Source organism: Larimichthys crocea, chromosome VIII, assembly GCF_000972845.2.
Source record: "Larimichthys crocea isolate SSNF chromosome VIII, L_crocea_2.0, whole genome shotgun sequence".
Taxonomy (NCBI): Eukaryota; Metazoa; Chordata; class Actinopteri; family Sciaenidae; genus Larimichthys; species Larimichthys crocea.
The window spans coordinates 11,726,559-11,751,580 of record NC_040018.1 but is presented as its reverse complement, the minus strand read 5'-3'; the positions used below and the strand labels follow the sequence as shown (position 1 = coordinate 11,751,580).

Sequence of the window (25,022 nt, the reverse complement as noted above, 5' to 3'; positions counted from 1 at the left end):
CTTGGCTGCTTATGTAAATTCGTTCATTACTATTATCATATAGCAGAGGGTTCAATGACACACTGGAGGCATAAATAAATGAATGTATGTTTGATAAGATAAGAGTGTGATTGCCTGCAGTATCAGCTTATGGACACCAGGTGGAAGCGGATCACCTTATTTTCAGTTCCTGTACTTAAAACACCTGCTGATCTTGGTATCTCATGGCAAATGTGTCACCTGTAAATCACATATATCTCACATACCTTATTTCACATGCAGGATACAATGTGAAAATATCAGTCCACATCTGCCATATTTATTTGTATGAGCATCTGCTGAGAATCTTTTCACAGTGACTTATAGATGATGAAAATGGAGGCGCTAGCTTCCTAAAAAAAACACCTTAGTGTTACTACATCACTGCATTTAAGATGAAAGGGATCTTAGCCAGGTAATAGGCAGTGTGTTTTTATTGCAGCTTTTATGAGACAAAGCATCGGCGAAATGTTCTGTCAAACCGAGTTTCCAATTAAATCACTTCTATTTTTGCTTAAAGCCATGCAAACAAGGTCATAAAGCTCTCTTCCATTAGTGGATCAGTGTGTGGTGACTATGGGGAAAATATCTTGCCTGGCTGTGTGTCATGTCTGTTCAATGGGACCTTGTACTGAGAGCAGAAGGGAAATGCCCTCTGGCCAAGAGATGTGCACAGAATCTCAAAACAGATGACAAGGCTACTTGTGTACGCCCGTAGAATCGTAATGTACACGTGATCCACCACCCAGGTGTTACACAAACAAGGCGATCTTACGTATACGGGACAAATGTTAATGTGTGTTTTCTTACTCATCACTTCAAAGAGTAAATATGTTGAGTAGAATCCCAGCCTTGAATTTCTATGTCCTCAGTTTGTCCTAAAATAGACCGATGTGATGTCAGAAGGGTTCCCCTCTGTGTGTTCTTTGCTCTTCCGCCATCTGTCTCACCATATATCATTTAATCAGCAGTGGGAAGTAACTAAGTACATTTATTCAAGTGCTGTACTACAATTTGCATTTTCTCTGACTGTCTACTTCTACTGTACTACATTTCAGAGGCATATATTATACTTTCTACTCTACATGTACAGTATATTTTACATATGGTTACACTACATTTTTTGACATACTTACCAGTTGCTTTAAAAATTAATTTGTAAAATAATACATTTAAAACACAAGGTAGTTCCCAACATTTTTGTCTTTTCACACCTTACAAAAAAATCATTTTTTTCACATTTCAGATATCTATGACTTGTTTTTATCCGGTATTTCACAAAAAATGTGCAATAATTAGGGAAAAGCCAAAAAGATGAATACAAACATATAGCATAATGTTATTTTTTTCTCCCATTAATAATCTCAGGACCCCTAAGATTTATCTTGTGACCCGGTCGACTGGGAACCAGTGGCCTAAAATGCCTTTAGTATATATAAAGTAGTAAAACTAGCAGTGACAATAAAATGCTGCTTACACATTGATCCATATAACCATCTAATAATAGCACAATGTAATATATAATGATGCAGAAAGTCACAGGGGCCATTTTTCTTGCAAAACAAGTACTTTCATTTGATTATTTAAGTATACATTTCTGCTAACACTTCTGTATTTTTATGGGGACTTTTAGTTATAATCATAATTGTAAGTCATTTTAAAGGGTACTTTTACTAGTAAATAAAAGATATAAATACTTCTTATGCCATCGATTTTAATGCATTAAATAAAGTAGAATTTCAAAAGTTTGCCTGTGTAAACGTTCTGCACTACATGTCACAATTTATTTGACAGTAGCTGAATGTAAAGCTTCACAATTCCCTGCCATGAAGAAAAAAAGAAGATGCCACCTGTGGATCCCACGTGCAGAGGGAGCAAAATTCACATCTTCATTGCTCTAAGGCTTGTTTAGAGCGTATATTCATCAGTTGCCCACTCACACCCACTGTGCCTATCTGTAGCCCAGCTCCTGTCATCCTCCACTGCTGCTTCCTGTGTCGTGACAGCTCTCTGTTTTATCCTCAGCCCTGCCGTCACCCTCTGCTCCCCTGGAATTTCAATCTCATGTTCTCTTGTTTCCTTATTCCTCCACTGCCACCAGCATCCCTAGCCTTCATCTTGTCTTCCCATGTCTGTTGGAGAGTCGTGAGCAGAGGAGTGCAAAGGGAAACTGCTCTCACTGGTAAGAGACACTTCTGCCAGGTTTAACTTCAAGGGTGTTAGAAGATAAGTTGGTAAATTAAAACACCCTTTTCACATACGCGCAGAGGTTTTCCCTTAGATGTTATCTTGTGTCAAAGCTACAGTGAAACATGGTGTGTAGGAGGCAGAGCAGGCAATTTGCTTAATTCTGGAGATCAGCACCAATTCTAAAAAGCCATGCTAATTACCCTTAAAATCTGGCCCTATTTCTGCATGAGCAAGAAGAGAGGGAAATAGAGGGCAAATGTATTCCAGCAATAATAATTGTGGCTTTATCAGTTTGTTCATGTGTTTGCCATTCAACTTCTACTGAAGAAGCTGGTGGTGTCAACACCCCAGATCAGACTGAACTGAGATTGACAATGAGTTAGTACGTCTCTGTGAAATTTGGTTCTTAGATGAAAACTGCACTTCAAGTTTCCAGATTTGCACTCCTTGTGGTTTTAGATGGCATACTTGGGTTGTAAATTGTGCCACATCAATCCTTTATGCAGCAATGGGAAGTAACTAAATACACTTACTTAAGTATAGTTTTACTTTATTTCAATACTTCAATTTTATGCCACTTCATACTTCTACTTCCCTATATTTTCGAGGGAACTATTGTTGTCTTTACTCCACTAGGTTTATTTGACATCTGCAGTTGCTTGTTATTTTCCAGGTTAGGATTTACATAAAGATTAAAAAAGATTAAAAGCATTATGTCACTGGCACCCTTTGGCTACAGTTGGTAGCAGACTGACTGGAACACCTCACTGTATATACACATATTTTCTGGTTAACCCCTAGGATGATGAAATGTTTCATTTATAATGTTTGAGGTAAAAGATTTATTCATCTCACAACCCCTCAGATTGATTTTCTGGTACCACTGGACCACCTCAAGCTACAAAAACAATAAATAAATAGTAATTCTGCTTACACATTGATGTATCTGTATTAAATATCTTACCACATATACAAATACAATAAATAAATAAATAAATAAAAATATCCAGGGCCACTTTTTTTTTTTTGCAGAATGACTACTTGAAGTACATTTTGTGTATACTGCTGTACTTTTACTTAAGGATTAGTTCGAATACAGGACTTTTACTTGTAATGGAGTATTTTTACATAACTGTAAGAACTTTGCTGCTATTGATCACACCAACATCAATTTAGCTGTAATTTTGCCTCCATATGCTCATGTATAGTTTCTTTACTTTTATACTTATCTACACTCATTTCGGTCATTGTTCTGGTGCAACAAACAAATGTCCCTGCTGGGGATCCAACAGAAGTTTAGTTAAGTAAAGGATCTGAGTACATCTGATGCCCTCAAGTAGAATTGACCTCACTGAATAAACCTCTTTGTTGTCACACAGTCATAACTCAAAAAACAAGAACAAGCTGCTAAAGAATTCATAACAATACCAGAAGTATCTTTGTTTTATATACACATTTATATCTTTATATACACTGTACAGATTTCAAAAAAATAAATGGTTGATATTTAACATTGTGCACCCCACATATATGTAACTACAAAGAGAAAAGGGAGTGAAAGAGGGGGCTGAGTGATACCAAGGACAGACAGATATCAACAACCCCCGTAAATACTGATGATATTTTTTTTTCTTTTTTTCATACAGGACACTTCACAATCATTTGTACAGTATATAAATTAAAATGTTGCTGGTTAACCTCTCTTTGCCTCAAGCAATCCCCAAAGAGAATGCCCTAAATCGGAAATGCGAGCTTGTCCACTAAAATCTACCAGTTTATGGTATTTGGCCAGTGAAGAGTGTAGACAGACATATCTAGCTCGATTTCTTAAAACTAAAATGTACCAAACCCTGACAGTTATTTAACCAATAGTTGATTTGCATTGATTCAAGTGACTTTCACTAAGCCTTTGGAATGTAATGCTTTGTCAGCAGCACACAAAATAATGCCTTGTTAAACACACCAGGCCACCAGGACAGACAGATGCCCATGTTCCTGGTTATTTTAGGATGCTCCGATGCTCTGCTCTGACCTGAGACGTAGCTAACAGTGATGCAAAGAGGTGATGATTATCTCCTGTCTCACCTTTTTTTTTCCTCCCCCCCCTCCCTGACACTTGGAGAGTGAGCGCATATGGTGAAGAGCAAGGCGTGGCAGGGTTTATAAGGCACACACAGAACACTTTGTGCCAGAAAGCATGTGTGCACGACAGGGGTGTTTTTGGGACAACGTCAGCTGTGATGCAAAGGTGCCACCCTTCTTTTTTCTTTTCTTTTTTTGGTGTTGGTGAATCAAATCGAGCCAGATAAGAAGGACAGATAGGACAAAATGTTGCTAGCTGCTGCTTCTGTCTGAACTAAAAATCGGATGTATGGTGGTGTAAGAAAACAGGTTTTATCTAGGGTTGTTGTAAAGCTTGTTTGTGACATTTTTTTCTTTGACCTTCACTCTCAGCTCATGTATAACTGATTTGCCTCCTCCCAAACCAAACGTCCTTTTCAAACCACACATGAGAAAAAACAACCCTGCTGTGAAGAGAGGTTTGTGCCAGCATCGTCGTTAACAAGTGCAGTGATTCTTAAAGAAGTGACAACTTTTAAAAAAACATATTTCTTTGTACATCTGGATTGTTTCATACAGAATAAAAACGGTAAACAATGTTGTTCTGTATTAAACTCCCAAAATAGAACTCAGTGCAGATATATACAGACACACAGAGGGACTCACAGCAAATACAATCACACAACCTAAAGTTTGAAGACACTCACCCACAGTGCAAACACACGCACAATCAGTAGACAAAAACGAACAGTGGAATGTAAAAAGACTTTTCCCCCCAGATATTATTACTGTCATTCATAGAATCAGCACATCTGTTCTCTGTACTGGACTTGGGGGGAGGTTACAATCAGGCGGTAAAGCAAACAACTGGGACATTGACTTGTACCTACTACAACCCCCCCAAAATAACTGAAATTCAGGTCTAATACCTACATCAACATTTTACTATCTGTAACTCTATCTAACACACTTACATAAATTACATCAGTTCACCCAAATCACAAAGTATTCAGTAGTTTGACAAGACAAAACTCTAAACTCAAGCTCCACTTTCTAGCGTTTTCCTTTTCACTGCATCTCACAGTCCTCCTGGTGCCCCGCTGGCCCTGTCACTAATGTCTTGATGATGGCACATATTTGTGCCAATTCCACTGTGTGCAAGTTTACGACCATGTGTTCTTGGATTGAACTCCATCTGCTGAAGAAAACTGTGAGATGCTGTTGAAAAAAACATCAGCAGTAAAAAGCTAGTAAGGGGAAAATGAGTTAAGATTTTTATTTTTTTTTTATCATGTACCCCTACTGGTGTCAAGCCATGCAGAAAGTTGCAGTTTTAGTTTCTGTGGTGCCACAGAGACTAAAATGTGATGGAAGCAAATTGAATTTGAGTTTGAAGTGCTCAAGTAATTATTGATGCTGTTGAGGACAGATGTTGTTGTCAGATGTTTTCACCAATTTCTTATAGTCCCAATGAAAACCATTCACTGACGGGTTTGTGGATTATCCGATTAACCAAAGCACTGTTTCTGGAAAAACAAGCTGCTGTTGAATTTCTTGGAAAAGACATTTTAAATGCAGTGAGCACCACATTGAAACCCTAATCTTTTTCGTATTTGGGGTTGCAGCAGCGTCTACCTGGGTTGCGGTAGGAGTAAGAAAATATTGTGATTTTGGTGAACTGACCCTTTAACCCCAGTGACCTCCCCTTTGTCTTCAGCTAACTTGAACACCACAAACTCCAACAATACATTATTTTTACCATCATTATCAAGGGCAATGCTGTTTTCAACAATATCTTTAATTTAGCTGTGTAAGTCCAAAATACCCATTATCTCTTTCTCTCTCGCTCGCTCACACACACACACACACACACACACACACACACACACAAACACACATCCATAAACCCACGCTTCCACACGTATGGAAGCTGGCTTTTTGCTTATTTTCTGTGTCTGGAAGAACAAGTTGATTCTCTAAGTTCTTTTGAAAACCAAAATAAATAAATAAAACACAACATTAATCACTTAACTCTTTTTTTTTTCATGTCCATCAGGATTTGTTTTCCAAGAAAATAAGAACACATTTTTTTGACGCTTGCCCTCATCGGACCAGTGTTAAATGTTCATGTTCATATCCTTTTTTTTTTCTGTTAGAGAACTTCATTTGGGGTTACAGCACATCACCCACAGCACGCACAGACAACAAAGGGTTCCAGCCAAGGGAGAATTATTACAGCGGTGCCAGAGAAAGAGTGAAAAGTGAAAAAAGATCAAACATAAGTTGAGTGACAGAGTCCAATTCCAGTCTAATTCCATTTTAAATACAACCCATCGCTCTTCCATTGCCTGTGTCAGTTTTCCTGATTTGTCAGGCTTTTTAAGGAAATGGAGAAATAGTGACAGTAATGGAAAAGAACTTGAACAAAGAGGCGAGGAGCAGAGTGGAAGATTCCTCACTGCAACACCAGATGTAGGGTGGTAAATGGGTTGCACAGGTCAGCAGGTTTCACACTCAGATGCATGTTTGAACGCAACCCGTCTTGCCACCACAGAGGACGGTTGGAATATCAGTATGATCCATTTTTGGTTGGTAGTTTGTATTCATGTGTGGCAAGAGGTACTGCTCTGATGTTTGACACTTGGAATGTTTCACACAGGGGAGGAAACACTGAGGGGTATCTTGAAAAAAAAGAAGATGCAACAGATCTCATAGAAAGAGGGCACAAGGAGGAAGTGAGTAAAGACATCAAAGACATTTTTTTTAGTTCAGACAAAGAGAGGGAGCGAAGGGGGGATGGGTTAGGTTGGAATCAGAAGTTGAAAAGGGTGAAATTTTAAGGATGGTGTCACGAGGACTGAGGGGCAGAGGATATCAAAGAGGCCTGAGAACAAAGAGATGACACATTATCTGCAGTACAAGGCTGCAGTTAGAGGGCAGGAGATATGTGCTGAGGGCAGGGGCTGAGAGGCTGATGCTGAATTCTGAGGAAAAAACACTGTAGGCAGGTTGTGTCGCTGGGTTCCTTCAGGCCTTTAGAGCATGCCACTGGGACACGGCAGTGCGAGGACGACCCATCATGTCTTTCCAGTGTTTTACCTCTGCAGGACCACTCTTCCATGAAAGATAAATCTGTGAGAAAGAGAGAGTCAGTGGAACACATGTATTGTCACACAGAGATTGATGTTATTTGTCAAGAGTCTTCCTCCCCCCAAAAAACATTAGGTATTAAGTAAAAAGACTTCACTTGCTGAAATACTCTGAGAACACCCAATGCTGAAGCCAATGAAGATCAAACACTACAAGTGCAACTCATGTATAAAGAAGCTCCTGATGTGTACATGCCAGAGAAAACACTGCACAAGTTGCACAGTCCTTTGAGCAGTTTCAGGTTATTTATGAGTGTGGTATAATAGGCATCATATTATCACCACTGTGTGTAGGCAGATAATATATATGGTTATGATGTAACACCTGCAATTACTGTAGATGTGTATGAGTGACAGGGAGCATAATCTCGGAGCTCTTCCATGCCGAGCACAGCTCAAAGATTATTCTCACAGTGTCTGAAGGAACAAGGATTTTGATTTGAGCTTTGAGGCACATTTTAGATAGAAATGATACATTTATGAAATGTGTTTGGGCTCTTTTCTTCAGCGTATATCTACACTTAGAGTGGGTATTTGGTTTAAAATGAACAAATCAGACAGTATACACAAGGAATTGGGGCTGCTGTGGCTAGAGTACTGAATGAGTAATGGATTAAAATGGATGTGGATGAAATAATGGGACAGTGCCACTGTGGTTCAGGTGGTAAAGTGGGTTGTATTGTAATTCGAGGGTTGCTGGTTTGCGTCCTCTGTTCAGTTAAAATGTCATGGGGCAAGACATTGAACCACAAATTGCTCCAGTGTGTGTGTGTGTGTGTAGTAACATCGTGATCAAGTGATTTGGAAAGGAAGCGCTGCATCGCTCCTGACAAGCAGGCTGGCAGAGGCTGCCATGTACTGTAGTATGCAAATGTAACAAGTGTTGTAAAGCTCTTTGTCCGTAATGGGATAGCAGAAACTAAGACTGCTTTATTTTATGGGTCTGTGAATTTCTAATAATTTCCTAGGAAGTTTCCTGAAAAGAACAAGTCAATTTGGCAACAAATATAGCTGAAACACAGACTGTGTTAAATTGGTACACTTCCAACAAATTAATTCCAATTAATTGTTGAGCGAGTGTTGCCTAGACTCTTTTAGTCAGTGCACAGAAGGTCGGCTGAACATGCAAAAATTTGTGACTCTAGAGAAAACCACACAGATGAACATGTATAAGGCATTAGGATTAGGAGCAGTTTTTCCTTCCACCAGAAAGCAAGATCCATAATTAGCACCAAATTTGATATTTTTCCCAGGAAACATTGTGAGAAAATGAAGAAATAACAGACCCTTTAAATAACTGCCCAATAAAAAGACAACATACACATACTCGTGATGCAGCAAGCGAACATTCAGAGATTCGTTTGCTTCTCTTTGTGCATTAGTTCTCTGATAATAAAAAATGATTTTTCAGCTATTGTTGGGGGAATTTTGGACACACTGTCTACATTTGGTGAAAATTAAAAAAAAAATACACATTATAAGCCGTTTAGGGGCTGACACATTTACTGGTCATTGCTACTGGTCTAAATAATAGCCTAATAAACCTTCTCATTTGTTTGTATACACAGCATATTCATTTCAAATAGAGAAGAATGGTCTGCATGTTCCAGTAGAGGTCAGTAGAGACTGGCTCAGTGATCAGCCGCTGATGGCCTGTCACAGTCAGAAGAAGAAGAAGAAGAAGAAGAAGAAGAAGAAGAGGGAAGGAGTTACCTTTCCAATGACATCATTGCGACTGAGCCTGTCCTTGTCCATGACGGTGATAATTATGGTGGTCTCCCTCAGCACGTGGGCAGGCACGTCAAAGGGGAAGGACTCGTTGAAAACAGGGTTCAGACAGCGCTTCATTACCACTGTCTTCTTCTTCTCCACACGCTTGTCCTTGTGCATCAACCACACTTTTACATAGGGGTCTGAGGAGAAGAACATTTCCCGCTTCGCTGTTTACAATATCTCGTTGCTGTTTTACCATAATTGAATGCAATGTTAGTTTGTGTGTGCTATCATGGATTTGACATCATTCTCTAGCAGTGAACTAAACAACATCATTTTTTTTCATTTTGAAGAAGGGCAACGATAAAAGGAGCATCTATACCAGAAGTGCCTCCGATGTCCATGGCTTTGAGATTGCGGGCTTTGATGATGCTCACAGTGATGGTGTTGGCTGTGGGGTTGTAGCACAGAGACACCAGCAAATCCCCGCGACTCCCCTAGAAAAATTATACATGACAACAGCGGAATTGTTTACTTCTTTAGCTCCTTTTTCACATTGTTTTACCTTCTGTTGCTTACTGTGTTTTTCGGTTTCTTCCTCTGGCTGCCTGTGTTCTCTCCGTCTACCTGTCAGCCTCTCCATATTGCCTTCTATCTCTTCTCCCACCAGCACACTGCCACATCTCCCCCGGGAGCATCACGGCAGCCAGGAATGACATCACCCTGTTACATTTTGTCCCATCTTCTCTTTCCCCTCCTCCCTGTTCCTCTTCTTTTCTCTACCTCCTTTCTTCCCTCGCTCCCTCCCTCCCCCATCTTTTCCATCTTACTCACGCTGCCATCACTGCATGGTTTCAGCTCCTTCCAGAAAGTCTGCATGTTGGCCAGGTCCAGTTTGTTGAGGGGGATGGACACCTCTCCTATGGGGTCGTTCCTGCTGAAGCGGTCGTAGTCGAGAACCTGCAGGTATAGAGTCCTCTGGACCACTTTCTCGTAGGGGAACCCTGAGGGAGACATTGACACAATCTTGTTAATGATGCACAGCTTAAGAGTGCATTAAATTAATGTTTGATGTAGGAAATCCTCCTCTATCGTACCTTCAAACAGGAAGGTCTCATTCCAGTGGGGGTTTAGATTCTTCCTCTTGACTTTAGTCTCCAATTTATGCTTCTTGTCTGGCAGCAGGTAGAGTTTAACAAACGGATCAGAGGTGCCGGAAAAGTCCTTAGCAGGCAAATCCTGGCCCTTGAGGATTTTGACAGTGAGGGTCGAGTCCTGAAAACTGTATCCAACACTGAACTGAATACGACCCAGCTTCTCACACACTGGACCCTCGTGATCATCTTCCTCTGAACCTGGAGACAACTAAAAGAAACAGAAAGGAGGAGATACAGTAAATGTGAGGGTTTTTTTATTGGATGTTGATATGTTTTATATTATATTTATGGTTTATCACTGGTTCAATACTCTAGCTATTACAAGATAGTTCAGTGATGTTCATAAAATATGCACAAGGTTTCAGGGGCACTTACAGACTTGATAATGATTTCTTGTGACAATGAGCATTTCTCAAATACAAAAGCTAAGACCAAATCACACACAGACATCAGTTTGTTCTTAGTATGACAATTATGATTATTTATATTACTTAAAAAAGAAACTAGGAGAGAAACACTCAGTTACAAGTTTGATGGATGTAGTTTGTGGTGATGTTGATTTATATTACATTACATTATAGGTGTTACTAATATTTCAACAGCACCACAAACTGCAGCTGCCAAATGAGTTATGAGGTTTTTGGGGCTTTTATGCCTTTATTTGATAGGAGAGCTGAAGACAGAAAAACTGGAAAGCAGGGAGGGTGACATGCAGCAACTACTTTTTATACTCAGCACAATAGGTGTTAGATAGATAACAGTCATACAACAATACATCTGTCAGTGATGACCCAAAATGACAATGATTCATAACTGTCTGAAATCTCTTTGTAGAGTGATACACTGAGTGTTTATCGTGTAATGGTAAGTAATGAACGACGGCGTGATGTTGGATACAACACTAGAGTTTCTCAGAATCACGGAAAGTTTGATTATCCACAGTCACATTTAAAAACAAACATTAAGGTTAAAATGTTCTGTTTTTTGTTGAAGATGGGGTTTTTTTAGGACTGATGTATTAAACTGCATTAGTTTCAAACAGGTGCACCGTATGAACTGGCAATAGAGCGTATAAGGGTATTTGTTATCCTACCTCTGAGTCAAACTCCATATTCACAGCATGTTCACACAGGGATTAAACACCTCCAAAGGAGTTGACAGGTGGCATCACACTAAAAAGGAGTCTTGTGTCTTCAGTCCTCAGGGGGCACTAATTCTACACTTCAACATTAAAAACATAACTCCTAATTGTCTAACTAGCATAATGTTATGTCACACGGTCGCTGTCTGCTGTGCGATAAAGGTAGAAAGTGTCCATGGCTGTATGGAGATTATCTGGTGGTAGACAGACCCTCTGACTAATGGTGACGTGGCCCGAAGGGAGGCAGAGAAATCCAGTTTTAAAAGTGCTATCTGGTGGTGGAGGAGCTAGAGGCATTACTCAAGGAGCAGTTCCAGAAATTTAATATCCAATTCCATATTCTCACACAGATTTCTGACGATGCTGCTCAGCCTCATTCTCCATGCTGAATATGATCACTTTTCATTATGCAGCCCTCCACCCAACAGCTGGCCTAAATTGATTTTCCCCATTTTCTGCACTGGGCGCTCTCTCTCTCTCTTTTCCCCCCCCAGATTCCTCCTTACTCATTCAGTTCTTAAATTCTACTCTCTAATTTCTTTTTCGGAGATAGCCAGGATACATGTGATGATATTTTATATATTTTTTGGAGGAAATTCATTGAAAAGATCAAAACCAACAATGAAGTCAGATATATCTTATTCTTCTGTGTGATTGATTTCCATTGTTGTCCAAAAACTATTAAAAGCACAAAAATTAAATGATCAACATAAGTATTTTGAGTCAATCACACATTAATTGTCCTGCGGCTGTAAATACTTACTAGTCCACAAAATGGGCATCAGTGCCCAGCTGAAAATAGTCCCCTTATTCGATTTTGTTGTATTTTTATTGTTTTCACTGTTCCTTTATTGTTTTTGATTTGTTTGTTTTTACTTATTGTTCTCTTTATTTATTATCTGCTGTAAAGCACTTTGGTACACCAAAAGGACTGTTGTAAAGGGCTATATAAATAAATAAAGTACATTTACATTTATATTTAAAGGCTACAGTGCCCTGCTGTTTTGCCTTTTGTGAAAGTATATATTCCCAATCCGTTTTTAAAAATTCACAAGTAGAAACAAATGAGCTTGGCTGGTCCAGTATTGAGAGATGGATTAACAGATTGCTGGTTTTGGTCTTTAAAAAAAAACAACAAAAAAAAACCAAATCTGATTTATTGACAATTAAAAATATCTAATTATTTTTTAACCAAAAAAAGCACATGTAAACTTGGCAAATGTGTGGATGTGTGAAGAAACAAAGGCATGGACAAAGACACTATCTACTACAAAATATGAAAAGCAGTGTCTGAGCACATCCTGACAAGAACCTTGCAACGCTGACACGACCCTCATCAGTCCTCCCCTAACCCCCATCACCTGAGATAGTTGAGAGGGTTGGATGTATACATATTTTGATGTTCACTGGCATTTCTCTGCATCTTTTTTTTTTCTCTCAATATAGTCCATAAAATAAAGTCTACACAAGTGGCTCAAAAGTGCTGGACGGGTATTTTCAGCATGAAAGCAGGGTTGTGTAATATATAGACGCCTTTGGCAAAACTGCCCAGAATGAGTATTATCATTAAGCACCACCACTGTGAATTCCTCAGACACACCATGGGACCCACATAATTACACACTGCTCATACCCATCTCTGCCATATTCTCAGAGCACCCACAGCACTGCGTGATCTTTCACAGCTAATTACCCGAACCTCACTGAATAAGGCACACGTCCCCTCCCCTCCCAGTGTCTCACTTCAGGGTGATGATTACCGCATGTTTCAGTTAGCTGAGATACTGTATGGCAATAACTAACTGTGTTGCTCTACAGGTGGGTGAGCTGAGCTGAGTGGGATGAAGACAGTACTTTCTGAGTGATGAAAGACTTGTGAGGAGGAAACACTTCTCATCGGATTTCGCTCAATTGAACTGAAGTGTGTAGGCTTTCTTTTCTCGCTGTCTTCTCCAGAACCAACACATTGTATTACTTACAAGAGGTGGTAGATAAATGTAAACACCAAATGCAAAACGACTTCAAAAGATAACTCTTCTAAGTCTTTTTTTTTTTTTGTAGTTTTGGCCATCATTTCTATCAGTTATGAAAAGATTGCACTTTTATACCAAGAGCAAGTCGACCTTGAGAGATTTTTATCAACTGCTGTTATTTTTTATTTTTTTAAAGTTCATTCAAACTGCACTATTCAGGAAGATTAGCTGTTGTAAGTCGAAAACTAACCAACACAGACAAAATGAATATGAACAATATAAAGTGCTTTTATAACAATGTCTACGATAATGAGTAATTACTAATAAGTCCTTTTTTGTTTTTTTTAGATGATCTTGTAACCCATTTGACTCATCATCCACTTCTTTGTCTCAAGGCCTGCATGTAACTTTCATCTTAGATTAGGAAAGATGATCTGGAAGCACGGAAGCATTCAAGTCTTTCAGCCATCTCATTTATTATGATTTAAAAGGCTTTGCTGACAGCAGTCACCCTGCTCTTAATATAGATGAGTTCAGCAATGTGGAAAAAAGACAGACCACAAATGACTTAGTGGTCTATCAATAAAATGTGGCTTGTGGGGCGATATACTGTGTTGATATTGTGTGTTACCATGAGCATGTCACTGGTGACTGAGTTGGCTAAGTCTGAAACAGAGGAGTTGGCATCGTGGCGGCGTCCGGTCTCGTCTGGGGTCTGACCTCTGGGGCTGCTGCCTGGTTTGTTACCTGGAGTCCTGTTAAAATGGACACAAACACACACATATTCACATAAACATACTCATATTCAGGGCTGGTGCCCACATAGTTTTGTATACTTTTGGTCTGGGGCTGTTTTTTCATGGTTTGTGCCTGGTCCTCTGGTTCCTATGAAGGGAAAACTTTATACTACACCATGCAATAACATTTTAAACAACATGTTTGCGGTAACATTCATTTCCAACTTTGGAGTGGAAGAACTTGACCTGAACCCCATCCAACACTTTTGGGATGAACTGGAACACCAATTGTGAGCCAGATCTTATGGCCTAACATCAGTACCTGACCCCTCGAATAGCCTAATCTTGTGGCTGAATGAGACACCTGGTTTCAAAATGTTGTGGAAGCCTTCTTCAAAAAATGGAGGCTGTCACTGGAGTATCTCGGGGTTACAGCCTGAAAAACGAGGGTTATGTGAGAGAAGGAGGCATTTAAAAGCATAATATGGGTGAGCAGCTTTTTGGTAGCAATTCCTAACTGGTGTTCACATACTTTTGCACACCTTTGGACTGGGGCTGTTGCCATGGTTTGGTCCTTCAGAACTAATGAAGGGAAAACAATGATATTTTAGGCAATAGCAGGTGTACAAGTTTGTGGCAACCTCCATTGCCTCTGTGTGTGTAAAGAAATGTTTTTTCCAAGTTTGTAGTGGAAGAACTTGACCTGAACCCCATCCAACATTTTTTGGGATGAACTGAAAAGCCAATTGTGAGCCAGGTCTTATGGCCAAGCATCAGTAACTAACCCTTCTAATAGCCTAATCTTGTGGCTGAATGAGAAACCTGGTTCCAAAATGTTATGGAAGCCTTCCTTAAAAAATGGAGGCTGTCATGGGAGTACGCTTCAGCCGGAAAAACGAAGGTTATGTGACAGAAGGAGGCATTATGTCTGTAAACAACCTTTTAGTTTGTGGCTAGCTAGTCTGTTTGTCTGCACAGCACAGAAACACACAACACACAACAACAGTCCTTAACGAAACTGTAAGAACATTTGCGATATTTAGCTAATACAATTTAGGAAGTACACTTATTCGCTCTTGCAAAGTTAAATGAGAAGATCAATGCCAATTTAAAGTCTGTATTCTAAATATGTAGCTGGAGCATTGACAGTAGGCCAATATAGTTAGTGGACAGATCTAAGAAAACACAGGTCTTGAACCTGCATTCTTTCTAATGGTCATCATGGGACAGCTCCATTAGCTCTAAAAAGAAGTCCGATTCTAGGACCCTACTTCTCACTTGATTTATGGCCGCAGTCACTAGTTTCAAGTCTTCATCCGTACAGCACAAAGTTCACTTTGTAAATCACGGTCCCATTTTGCATAAAACAGACAAAACAGCAGGGTATGCTTTAGATCTTAACGACCGTCATTCTTAGTGAGTCCATCCAGTACAACTCACTGGACTCATGAAACTTAGATCAAGGTTCTTTCACTGCATTGCAACATTTTATTTCAGTGTTCAGCTGCTACATCAGTAAGTTTGTTACCAGGCAAGCTGCCATTTTTTTTAAGTTCGAAAAGAGGAGTCAAAACCAAGCCCAGCCCAACACAGTAAATCACCAGCTCTTGTCCAAGTATAGTCATTTCTGGCACCAAAAAACCAAGACGGCAATAACCTCAAGGCTTTAAACCTTTGTCACATTATGGTGGCTTTACACTCGAGGCTGACTAGGCTGACTCTGTCAACACGGTCAACAATTGCCATCTTGGTATCTTCATATCACCTCTAAAGCTCACTAACTCACTTCAACAAAGCCAATGTAAAAATGACATTTTGTGGTTTTGCATGGGGTTTCTTGGCAGGGAGATTGTCTCCACTGTTTGCCTCTCAAGAGTCTTTATGCTAAGCTACACTAATAGGGTTCTGGCAGTAGCTTCATCTGTACCGGTTCGTGGAGTGGTATCAATGCAAAGCAGCAGAGCCTGTGGTGAGCTTCACTGCTGTGGACTGCAACAGTATTGGATAGAATAAACTTCCAAACAGTCATCTATAAACATACGTACATACACATTACATACTAATATAAACTATATACTAATATGGAACTTTGTCACCTCACATACCCTCAGCATTATTCACACAGAAAACTATGCCTTAAACCAGCGTTGGTTAGAAATAAACAATAATAAATCTGACTGTGGATCTTTGTAACAAAGACAATAAAATTAGTACAGGTTAAAAAAAACTCTCCAGGTTTCTATTACATAACAAGGAAAATGCAAAGATCTGATACGAATCTAGGCACATTGACAAATAAGACTAATAAGCACTTATCTCTGTGAGAAAGACAAACCCGGGGAGAAAAAACAGAGAGAGTCAGAGAAACAGAAATAGAGAGTGAGGGAGCGAGTGAGCTGTAAAACACAGAGGTAAAAACAGGAGTGAGATTAGATGATGGTATTGTGGGAATGATGATCAGAGGGAGATAAATTTGAAGACTTATCTGTGCACAGAGGTTGAGAAAAAGCGAAGAAGAGGATTTATCTTTGTTAAGACTCTGAGGATTAATAGAATGACTGCATCGAAGTTACTGACTTACATTAATGTGAAACTGAGCAGCACACACACACACACACACACACACACATAGCTGAAAGAGAAAATGGGGAGAATAGACAGGATAAATGCCTGGAAACAAAACAGAGTATATTTGTTTTTTGGTAAAGAGTCAGATGCTTTATAGAGAAAGGAGGCAAAGTGACACGTTACATGGGAAAACAAAATAAAGGAGGCTGGAGAAGGAGGATTGAGAGATAGACATGGTTTGTACAGCAAAGAGACAAGCAAGAGTGAACAAAAGAACCAGGGAGGAGGAGAAAAGGATACGGTGGAAGAGAAAAAAATTGATTTGTCACTCTGCGTTTATTTCCTGTGATCTGCAGGTCAGAGCACTGACAATGCAGCGCAGACCTAATTCAAAATGTAATGCTTTCTGTTGCATGACATGCCAAATACAGCTTGCTATTTTATGTATCTTCCGATAAAGAACATCCGAACAGGTCAAACTGATGTACGCAGAGAAAGCTACAAATGTTCAATTACAGGTTCTAATATCAACACCTAACACATCAGGGAGCAATGTGTTATACCTAAAAATAATTACATAACACATGGTAGTCATGCACGCAACACCTGGCTGCCTCGCTGTGCTGCAGACTTGACTCCAACCTGTACTGTGCTCTTCTGTGCTCAAATACTCAATTTTGAAAGGTTTTAGATATATAAGCCGATACACTTTGTATCACAGACCTTTTCACGAAGCAAGCCAGAATATTTTGTTTCTTCCAGGTAGTGTACAAGAACCAAAACTGATAAATGATTTAAGTTTATTATGATTATGATTAGGGATTAATTTCATCCCAATCCAGTTTGTATTTTAGATTTGTCTAAAACAAAATGAAAACCAGTATGGCCTTTTCTTAAAGCCTTCTTGTAATCTATAGTTACTTTGACACATTTATGGTTTCAAACATGTGTTTTCAATGTGTGGGCATAAAAAAAACTACACATCATTCTTTTCACAGTGGTTGTGTCTGATTGGTTTTTTATCTTCCAGATAGATTTTTATAACTCCCCATGCTTTAAAGATGAGAATAAATTGTTTCTAATGTCACCTACTCCCCCTCTGAACAGTTCAGTTACAGCTCAACTACAGGGACGACTCTTTAGAGGCACATACATAATATATGGCTGTCAGCAGTTTCTTTATCCACAGAGTCTATAAAGGCTTACTTGTAGGATGGGTTGATTCAATGACAGCCCACTGAACCCTATTAAATCAACAGCCAACACACAAGGCAGAGACCATACGAGTCTTGAACAATCAACTTTATACAAACACAGCCGGGAATTTTCATTTTGCATTTCATTCCACCATGCTACTGTGACTATAAATCAACTCAGTCTTGCAGAGCACATGCAATATCTTAACACAGCTCATATAAACTGTATTTAATTTCAGCCTGCATATCTTATGCATGTTTTTTTTTTCACTGTAAAAATATTCAGTGCTCTGCCTGCTCCAGTTTAACGAAGCACTGAGACTGTTTTCGTATAAGTGTGTAAAGTCTGTTGCCCCAGTAAAAGCAACCAGAGGAAAAAAAAGTTGCAGATGTTGTACATACCACCTTTCTACCTAACATGAGACACACAGACACACAATTAAGTGTTTGGCTGGCAGTTAACCAAGCGGAGATCTGAAGATGTCAAAAAGGAGAAAATAAAAACTAGAGCGAGGGTTTTATTCCAGTAATGCAAAACAAATCGAAGCAAAGTAATATCTGACTTCAGGGTGATGACCTAATTTATCAAACGAAAAACAAAACATGTGCACAATTAACTGACCACTCAGTGTCAACTCATGAATTTAACTCATGAGATAAAAAGACCACAAATGTTCAACTTTGTGTAAAAGTACAGAGGAAACAGGAGCATTTCTCCTACACTGCATTTTAGTTGGAAGACAGCAATATGTTTGTTTCCACAAAACGATTTCTTAATTTTATTAAATCTTTTCTCTCTTTTCCCCATCTGTCTTACCTTTTCTCCTGCATCGTGAACCTTCTTGCAGGGGCACAAGTGTAATTGTCTTTTTCTTGTTTGCATAATGTGTCAATTTCAAAGCGAGTTCACTGCTGCAAGTCATAAATAAAACTCCCCCAAATAATCTAATCATGAGGTGATTCTTTCTCTCTTGTTTTCTTCCACTTGGATTTGCTTTGTGGAAACATGGATATTTAATAGAGATAAATCAGCATAATGATATCAATCAACAACCTGCATTCCTAAAGGACTTGGATTAGAAGTACAGTGTCTACTTGTCATAATCACCGCAGATTAATGTATCGTGGCATGAAATACAAATAAATGCTGGCTGCTGAGAGTCCTTGAATCATGGCAACAGCCTGCGGGACATAGAGCAACTGGGTGCGGTAGTAGTGAGGTGAGTTTATTCATCTGTGTAAATATACATATTTACTCACTGTCAAATATACACACACCTGCTCACACAGTCGTGCACACACCCTGCAACAGGGCACCGATGCTGCATCTCAACCAGACATGATAACATCCTCAAATTAGCTTTTTGACTCGAGAGAAGAAAACGTGTTGCAGAAATACTTCTGGGTAATGCCGAGAAGAGAGGAAGAGGATCTTATTTTGATTCAGTGACAAAGATAGACATAAACTCAAACATCAGAAGGTAAAAATGAGTGCACGGTGATGAACCTAAACCCAAACAAAAGGAGAAATATTGCCCCTTTCTGCCAGCGAATATCTCGTCGACAACACCAGTTACATAATTCATTCTTTAGAGGTTGTTGTAACCATGACTACTGAAATGTGTGCTCCCACTTAAGGTTGTACTGACTACCATCATGTATTTTACTCGGGGGTTGCAGTAACCATGGTAACAGGAGCCTTCAAAAGAGGACGGTTAAAATCCAAGAAAGTTCCACAGAGAAGGGCATATATTGAAAATAACAAAAGGCACACAGGGCAAAGGGGCCAAACATTTAGAAAGCTTTTGAAATACATTCCTGGAAGACACTCTTTGACTTCTCTCATATCCACACAACCCCCTGTGACCCTGTGAACACAAAGCAACACATACCACTGGGCATGTGTGAGTTTAGGCTGAAAGTGGCTGATTCATAAAAGCCCCAAAAAAGTGGAGAATGCCTTCAAGCCATGACACTCAAAACAGGGACTGGCAGAAATGGAGTTAAATTCTACCCCCAGTGAATATAACAGTCCTGGTCATCAGACAGATTTTTCAATGGTAAATGCAAATTAATTTAGCCTGTCTTTGAAACAAAAGTAGTGACCACCCACATGCATGCAATCTTCCTGGAGGTCGAGGGCAATGTCCCTTGAGAGTAAACACTTCGATCTAATGCCCTAAAACTCAAAACCCTGACTTTTGACCTCATGGCCTCAATCTGGGAATGAGTTGAAAGCCATCTTCTGTATAATTGGACAAAGCAGGTCACTATGTCCCAGGGGACGATGCAGACAAATCTTATCTGTGATGTGCATGCATGTGTATTCTCTGTTTGAAAGTCTGTTTAACACTAACTGAATAAATGAGAAATGCATGCTTCAATGACCCAGTTTTGATAAAGGTATATCACGTAAGTAATAGTTGGAGAAAAATTCAAGCAGAGGTCTAACAACGCGTTTTCGCAGAGGATTCAGAGCAGGCAAAGAAACATGCAGTCCAAGTTTACTGGTTCAAGAGTTGTTTTCACGCATGCCATAACCAAATCTGTCTTTGTGACCATATTGTCCTGCTGCATGCTTCCTCATAGCTGGTAGTACACAGGAAGAAACTATGTAACTAACATCTAACTGTCACCGGTTTCCTTTAGGCACACTTAATGAAGCAGCCATGGTGTTTTTTTTCTTCTAAATATAACCAGTCTGAGGTGTGAGAACTAACAGGAATAAAAATAAATTCAGCAGAATTCTGAAATCATCTGCCTTCATTCATCCAGTTGGAGCACTTCACTACACAACTACGCTCGTGTACGTAAGAAATACTGTAATTAAGTTGTGTTTTAAGTGCACGTTAAGGGAATAAATTATATGTTTTGAATTGTTTAACTAATGTGCAACAAGACAACCTTAGTGCTTAGAAATTATGTCTATATGCAGTAATCTACAACAGCAAATACACTTTGGTAAAAGCACAATGCCACATGCAGCACATCATTTATCAACATAATGAGCAAACATTAAAAAAGCCATCAGTCACAAAATGCTTATACTGATGTCGTATTTCATTTGGTTTACAACATCCACCCGTAGCAACCAATTCAACTTCTTATGGCTATGCTGACGCAGATGCAGTGCTTAGTTAAAATTGCGCTTTTGGTTTAACACAGAAAATCAATAGTGACTCAAAACATGAAACAGAATGTGTTATTAACTTTTAAGAGAACACAATCTTTCTCTAACCCTAACCCAGTGTGCTTTTGCTGCCTGAAGATTCAGATGCAAACTTAAAACTGTTGAATTCTTTCAGAAAGCAAAAATATTTTTTTTTCTGGAGTGGTTTGACTTGAACAGTCTTAATTTACCCAGAATTCACAGCAAATTAGTCCTGCTTAAGATAGTCAAGGCCTAAACAGCTTTGTGCGACACATGAATTTAGATGTCTATCTCAAGTCTGACTATTGATCTAAAGCACAGTCAAAGTCTTGGCTCCAGGTCTCCAGAATCTGACGTCCTGTGCTTTCAACACCAGTCATCCACTCTGACTTCCTCCCTATGACCTAACATTGTCAGTGAACATAATCTGAGCAGCAATAACATTTCTTGTCAAAACATATTAGTAATATAGAAATGTCTTTTTCTTAGACATTTCTAAAAGATGGGCTGAGCAATTCTTAACAATTTGATCTCCGTGCTCATGAAAATAACATTTGTTATGATCTATGCTCACAGTAACTGTGAATGTGTATAATAGCGAGTGGATCAGAGAGTTCATTTGGTACATTGCCCTTTATCAGTTCCAGTTATCATTCCCCAGAAGTCCTGCCTAAATAATTAAGTTAACCTGCCTTAGGATATGAGATAAGTTGTAAAGTGACAAAGATTTATTGCTTTCATTTATGTAGCTGGCTTCATGTGAGAAAACAATATGAAATAATATTGACTTTTATCGTTTAGGTGAATTAAACAAGCAAGAAACAGAGCTGAGATTGGGTGAATATATAACAAACACAAAACATTTTGGAGCCAAACCATAAAATCTTATAAAACAGAAATTAGCGCAGAGATTTCATGGTGATAAAAGGGCGTTACGGAAAGCTCATGGGTGTGTGAGCAAAAATATTGTATACCAATGGATGAAAAATGTCCACAACGGAATCTCATTCCCTTTTCCGATGTTCAGCACTGAGTGTGGCCGAGCTGACAGTCATCTACGCTGACAGAGGAGCGCTGCTCTGACATCATCTCATCACAACGCCAGTCAACACCCTCGGGAAAGGGTGGATTAGGTGAATAAGGAGATAGTGGAATGGAAAAGGAGAAAAAGAAGGAGACAAACTGGCAGAAAAAAAGCACAAAAAAAAGAGAAAAGGTTTAATAGATGCAATTAAATAAAGCGCGGTGGAGAGATTTAGAGAGAGAGAAGGCAGAAGTGGAGAGGGAATGAAGAAGAGATGAGGAGACGAAGTCTTATTGAGAAATGAAATGAGGGCTACATAGGGTAGAGACGAAATTGATGAGGGGATAGTGAGAGGAATGGGAAGCGTGAGGGCGAGGGAGGGAAAGTGGATGGACGGATGAGAAGATGAGGGATGAGGGTTAGCAGCTGGGCCAGGGTAGGAAGTGTGTCTCCCAATAAACATACTGTATCTGGGTCTTGCTGATCATACACTAGCCTGAGACCATGAAACATAATATAGGTCCCATGTCCCATGATGGATGATGGCCAGGCTCCAATGTCAGCCCACTCAGCGCTCCCCACCAACAGGGACAAATCACCAAGCCACCGCCCCCCTCAACATGCGAGCTAATACAACTAATGGAGCCATCTACAGTGTTGCACTGGCTTGATGCTCTTTAAACAGACTTCTGCCGTCTTGTTCTTGAGATTTATCCACTGGGACTTTGTAAATTACGCTCCAGGCACAAATAACCTGTTGTGAGGTCATATCCTTTTTCAAAATTAGACCAACGTTTTTGTTAAATGACTGAGAGAAAAGATTTTTATTTTTATTTTTCCACCACTCACTGTCCCCTTTGCTGTGACATACCCCTCACTTTGCTGTCATGGACTCTTTTAAACCAGCTCCCTCCCCTTAGCCACAAGGAGAAACCAGGGAAATAGTGAATGAGCTCCAGACTTAGACTTGACAGGGTTTAAAAAAAAAAAAAAAAAAGATGCCTCGTTTGTGCTGACCTACATCGCTTTTTCTTTCCAATCATCTTTCCTCCTGGGCTACTGCCGGCTCCAGAAGCTGCCATGGGGACCAGTGGCCGGCCTGGAGAGTCATTAGGAGGCTTGACTCACTGTGATTGCTGGCTCGGACACACAATTGTAAAAGTCGGACATGCCAGCTGATTAAGGGTGGCAACAACTTCTTGCTTGATTAATACTGTACAGTTTGGCATTGTGCAACTCAGTGAGTGCTGTATAAATTTATCACTGCCAAGATTAGAACTCTGATTCTGAAGCCACCCATACCCATTAATATACACACTTAAAGTTTGAACAGCACATATCAAATACTGTTGATCTTTCAAAGTTTATTCTCACCCTCAAATGACAATCTGTTGCTGTTCTGACTTTGGTTAATACATTAAAAAATAAGCTCCTGCACACTGTCCAAACAATAAGCTGTTAACATTATACTGACATTATATTATCGTGAACATGTTAGCAAATGGCCGTCCACTGGATGTAAGTAAACTTCACAATTTTTGCTCTGTTTTGGTCTCCACCAACTCTCGAGTGGAAATATCTGGCTCTTTAAATGCAAAATTCTCCACTATGTTCATCAGCTAGTCGCTAACTTCATCTATGAGCAGATAGCCCAGTGGTTTAGAAGAGCTTTTTATCTAAAAACAGCTGAAATGATATTGATGTGAAATGAAGCAACTGAACCAAAACAAACAGTAAACTTGCCATGAAAACCAAAACAATGAGCCAAAAGACATTAAAATGCTCCACAGAGGAGTCAGGTGATACTTGATATGATCGGTGGTTTGGTTCCTGGCACCTCCAGTCAGCATGTCAAAGCGTCATTGAGACACCAAAATGCTCCTGAAGGCTGCGCCATTGGTGTGTGAATGTGTATGAATGGTTAGTGCTCAAAAACTGATGAGCAGTTGCATTGCAGCAAGTGCCATCACTGTATGAATGTGTGTGAATGGGTGAATGAGATATGTAGTGTAAAAGCGCCTTGAGTCCATTTACCATTTACAGCCTTCACGGGGCACTTGATTTATCAAGCCCCAGTAAACAGATATACTGTGAGTACTCTTCACAGGGACGATCAAAGTCAGAGCATGCATACTGCACTATGTTATACTACTGTACATTTAATTGAATGATATATTAATATATATATGCATGATTATCAACCGTGAAAACAAAAAAATGTGACAGAGGATCAAACATTCAGAGTGAGCCACAATCTGCTATTTGTCATCCCATCATTGACAGCCTGTGTGGGTACAATGTATTGCTGGTTTCTAATGAATTGAAATAGACTTTAACATGCTCCATTTCAAAAACCATTGTGCAGATTTTACATCTTTTACAAGCTTAATGTTAGAGCGGAAGGCCAGTAAGCTGTTTTGGTTTTATTCATATTTATTTCCCCGTTGCGTCTCTGTGTGTGGTGAATCTCTGAGCTCATTAAGATGCAGTTACTCCATGAAACAACAGCTTTCTGAGATGATTATAACACAAAGGCTTCAAACCTTCCATCACAGTTATCTGTAGGTGGGTGATTATGTCCAGTCCACTGCAGGGCTTTGGCCGATCGACCACAGTGACCAAAACTGATTTATAACAAGATGGTCCACATAAGAGGTTCGAGGACCTTTCACTTAACACTGTGTGGGAAAACATTGCTTTGTCTGTAGATAACAGATCAGCAAGAATCAAAAATGTGCCCTTTGACAATAATTAACTGTAATCTCAGTTGCATTGTTGTCTTGTGAGATTTTATCTCTAAGGGGTAATAAGCGCAAGACAGGCTTTATTGGCAACAGCTACAGCTGCTGCTGCTCCAAATCACAGATTAACATTACACTCTCACAGCACACTGCTGAGAATGAACTGGTTCACGGATGATCTTACCGTCATTCTCACCCCATAC

At 39.5% G+C, this 25,022-nt stretch overlaps 1 protein-coding gene across 3 annotated transcripts in view; it reads right to left on the bottom strand.

Moving 5' to 3' along the window:
- Positions 1-4,470: 4,470 nt before the first annotated feature.
- The window catches only part of syt7b (synaptotagmin VIIb), a 95,680-nt gene continuing 75,128 nt past the window's right edge, over positions 4,471-25,022 (bottom strand). For all 3 annotated transcript variants that reach the window (XM_019260748.2, XM_019260747.2, XM_019260749.2), the window contains 6 exons: positions 14,034-14,157; positions 10,229-10,496; positions 9,966-10,135; positions 9,514-9,628; positions 9,132-9,331; positions 4,471-7,401 (listed from right to left, as the gene is read on the bottom strand). In XM_019260748.2, the coding sequence (XP_019116293.1) occupies positions 7,297-7,401; positions 9,132-9,331; positions 9,514-9,628; positions 9,966-10,135; positions 10,229-10,496; positions 14,034-14,157 (982 nt within the window). In that variant the 3' untranslated portion in view covers positions 4,471-7,296. The remainder of the gene's footprint in view (positions 7,402-9,131; positions 9,332-9,513; positions 9,629-9,965; positions 10,136-10,228; positions 10,497-14,033; positions 14,158-25,022) is intronic.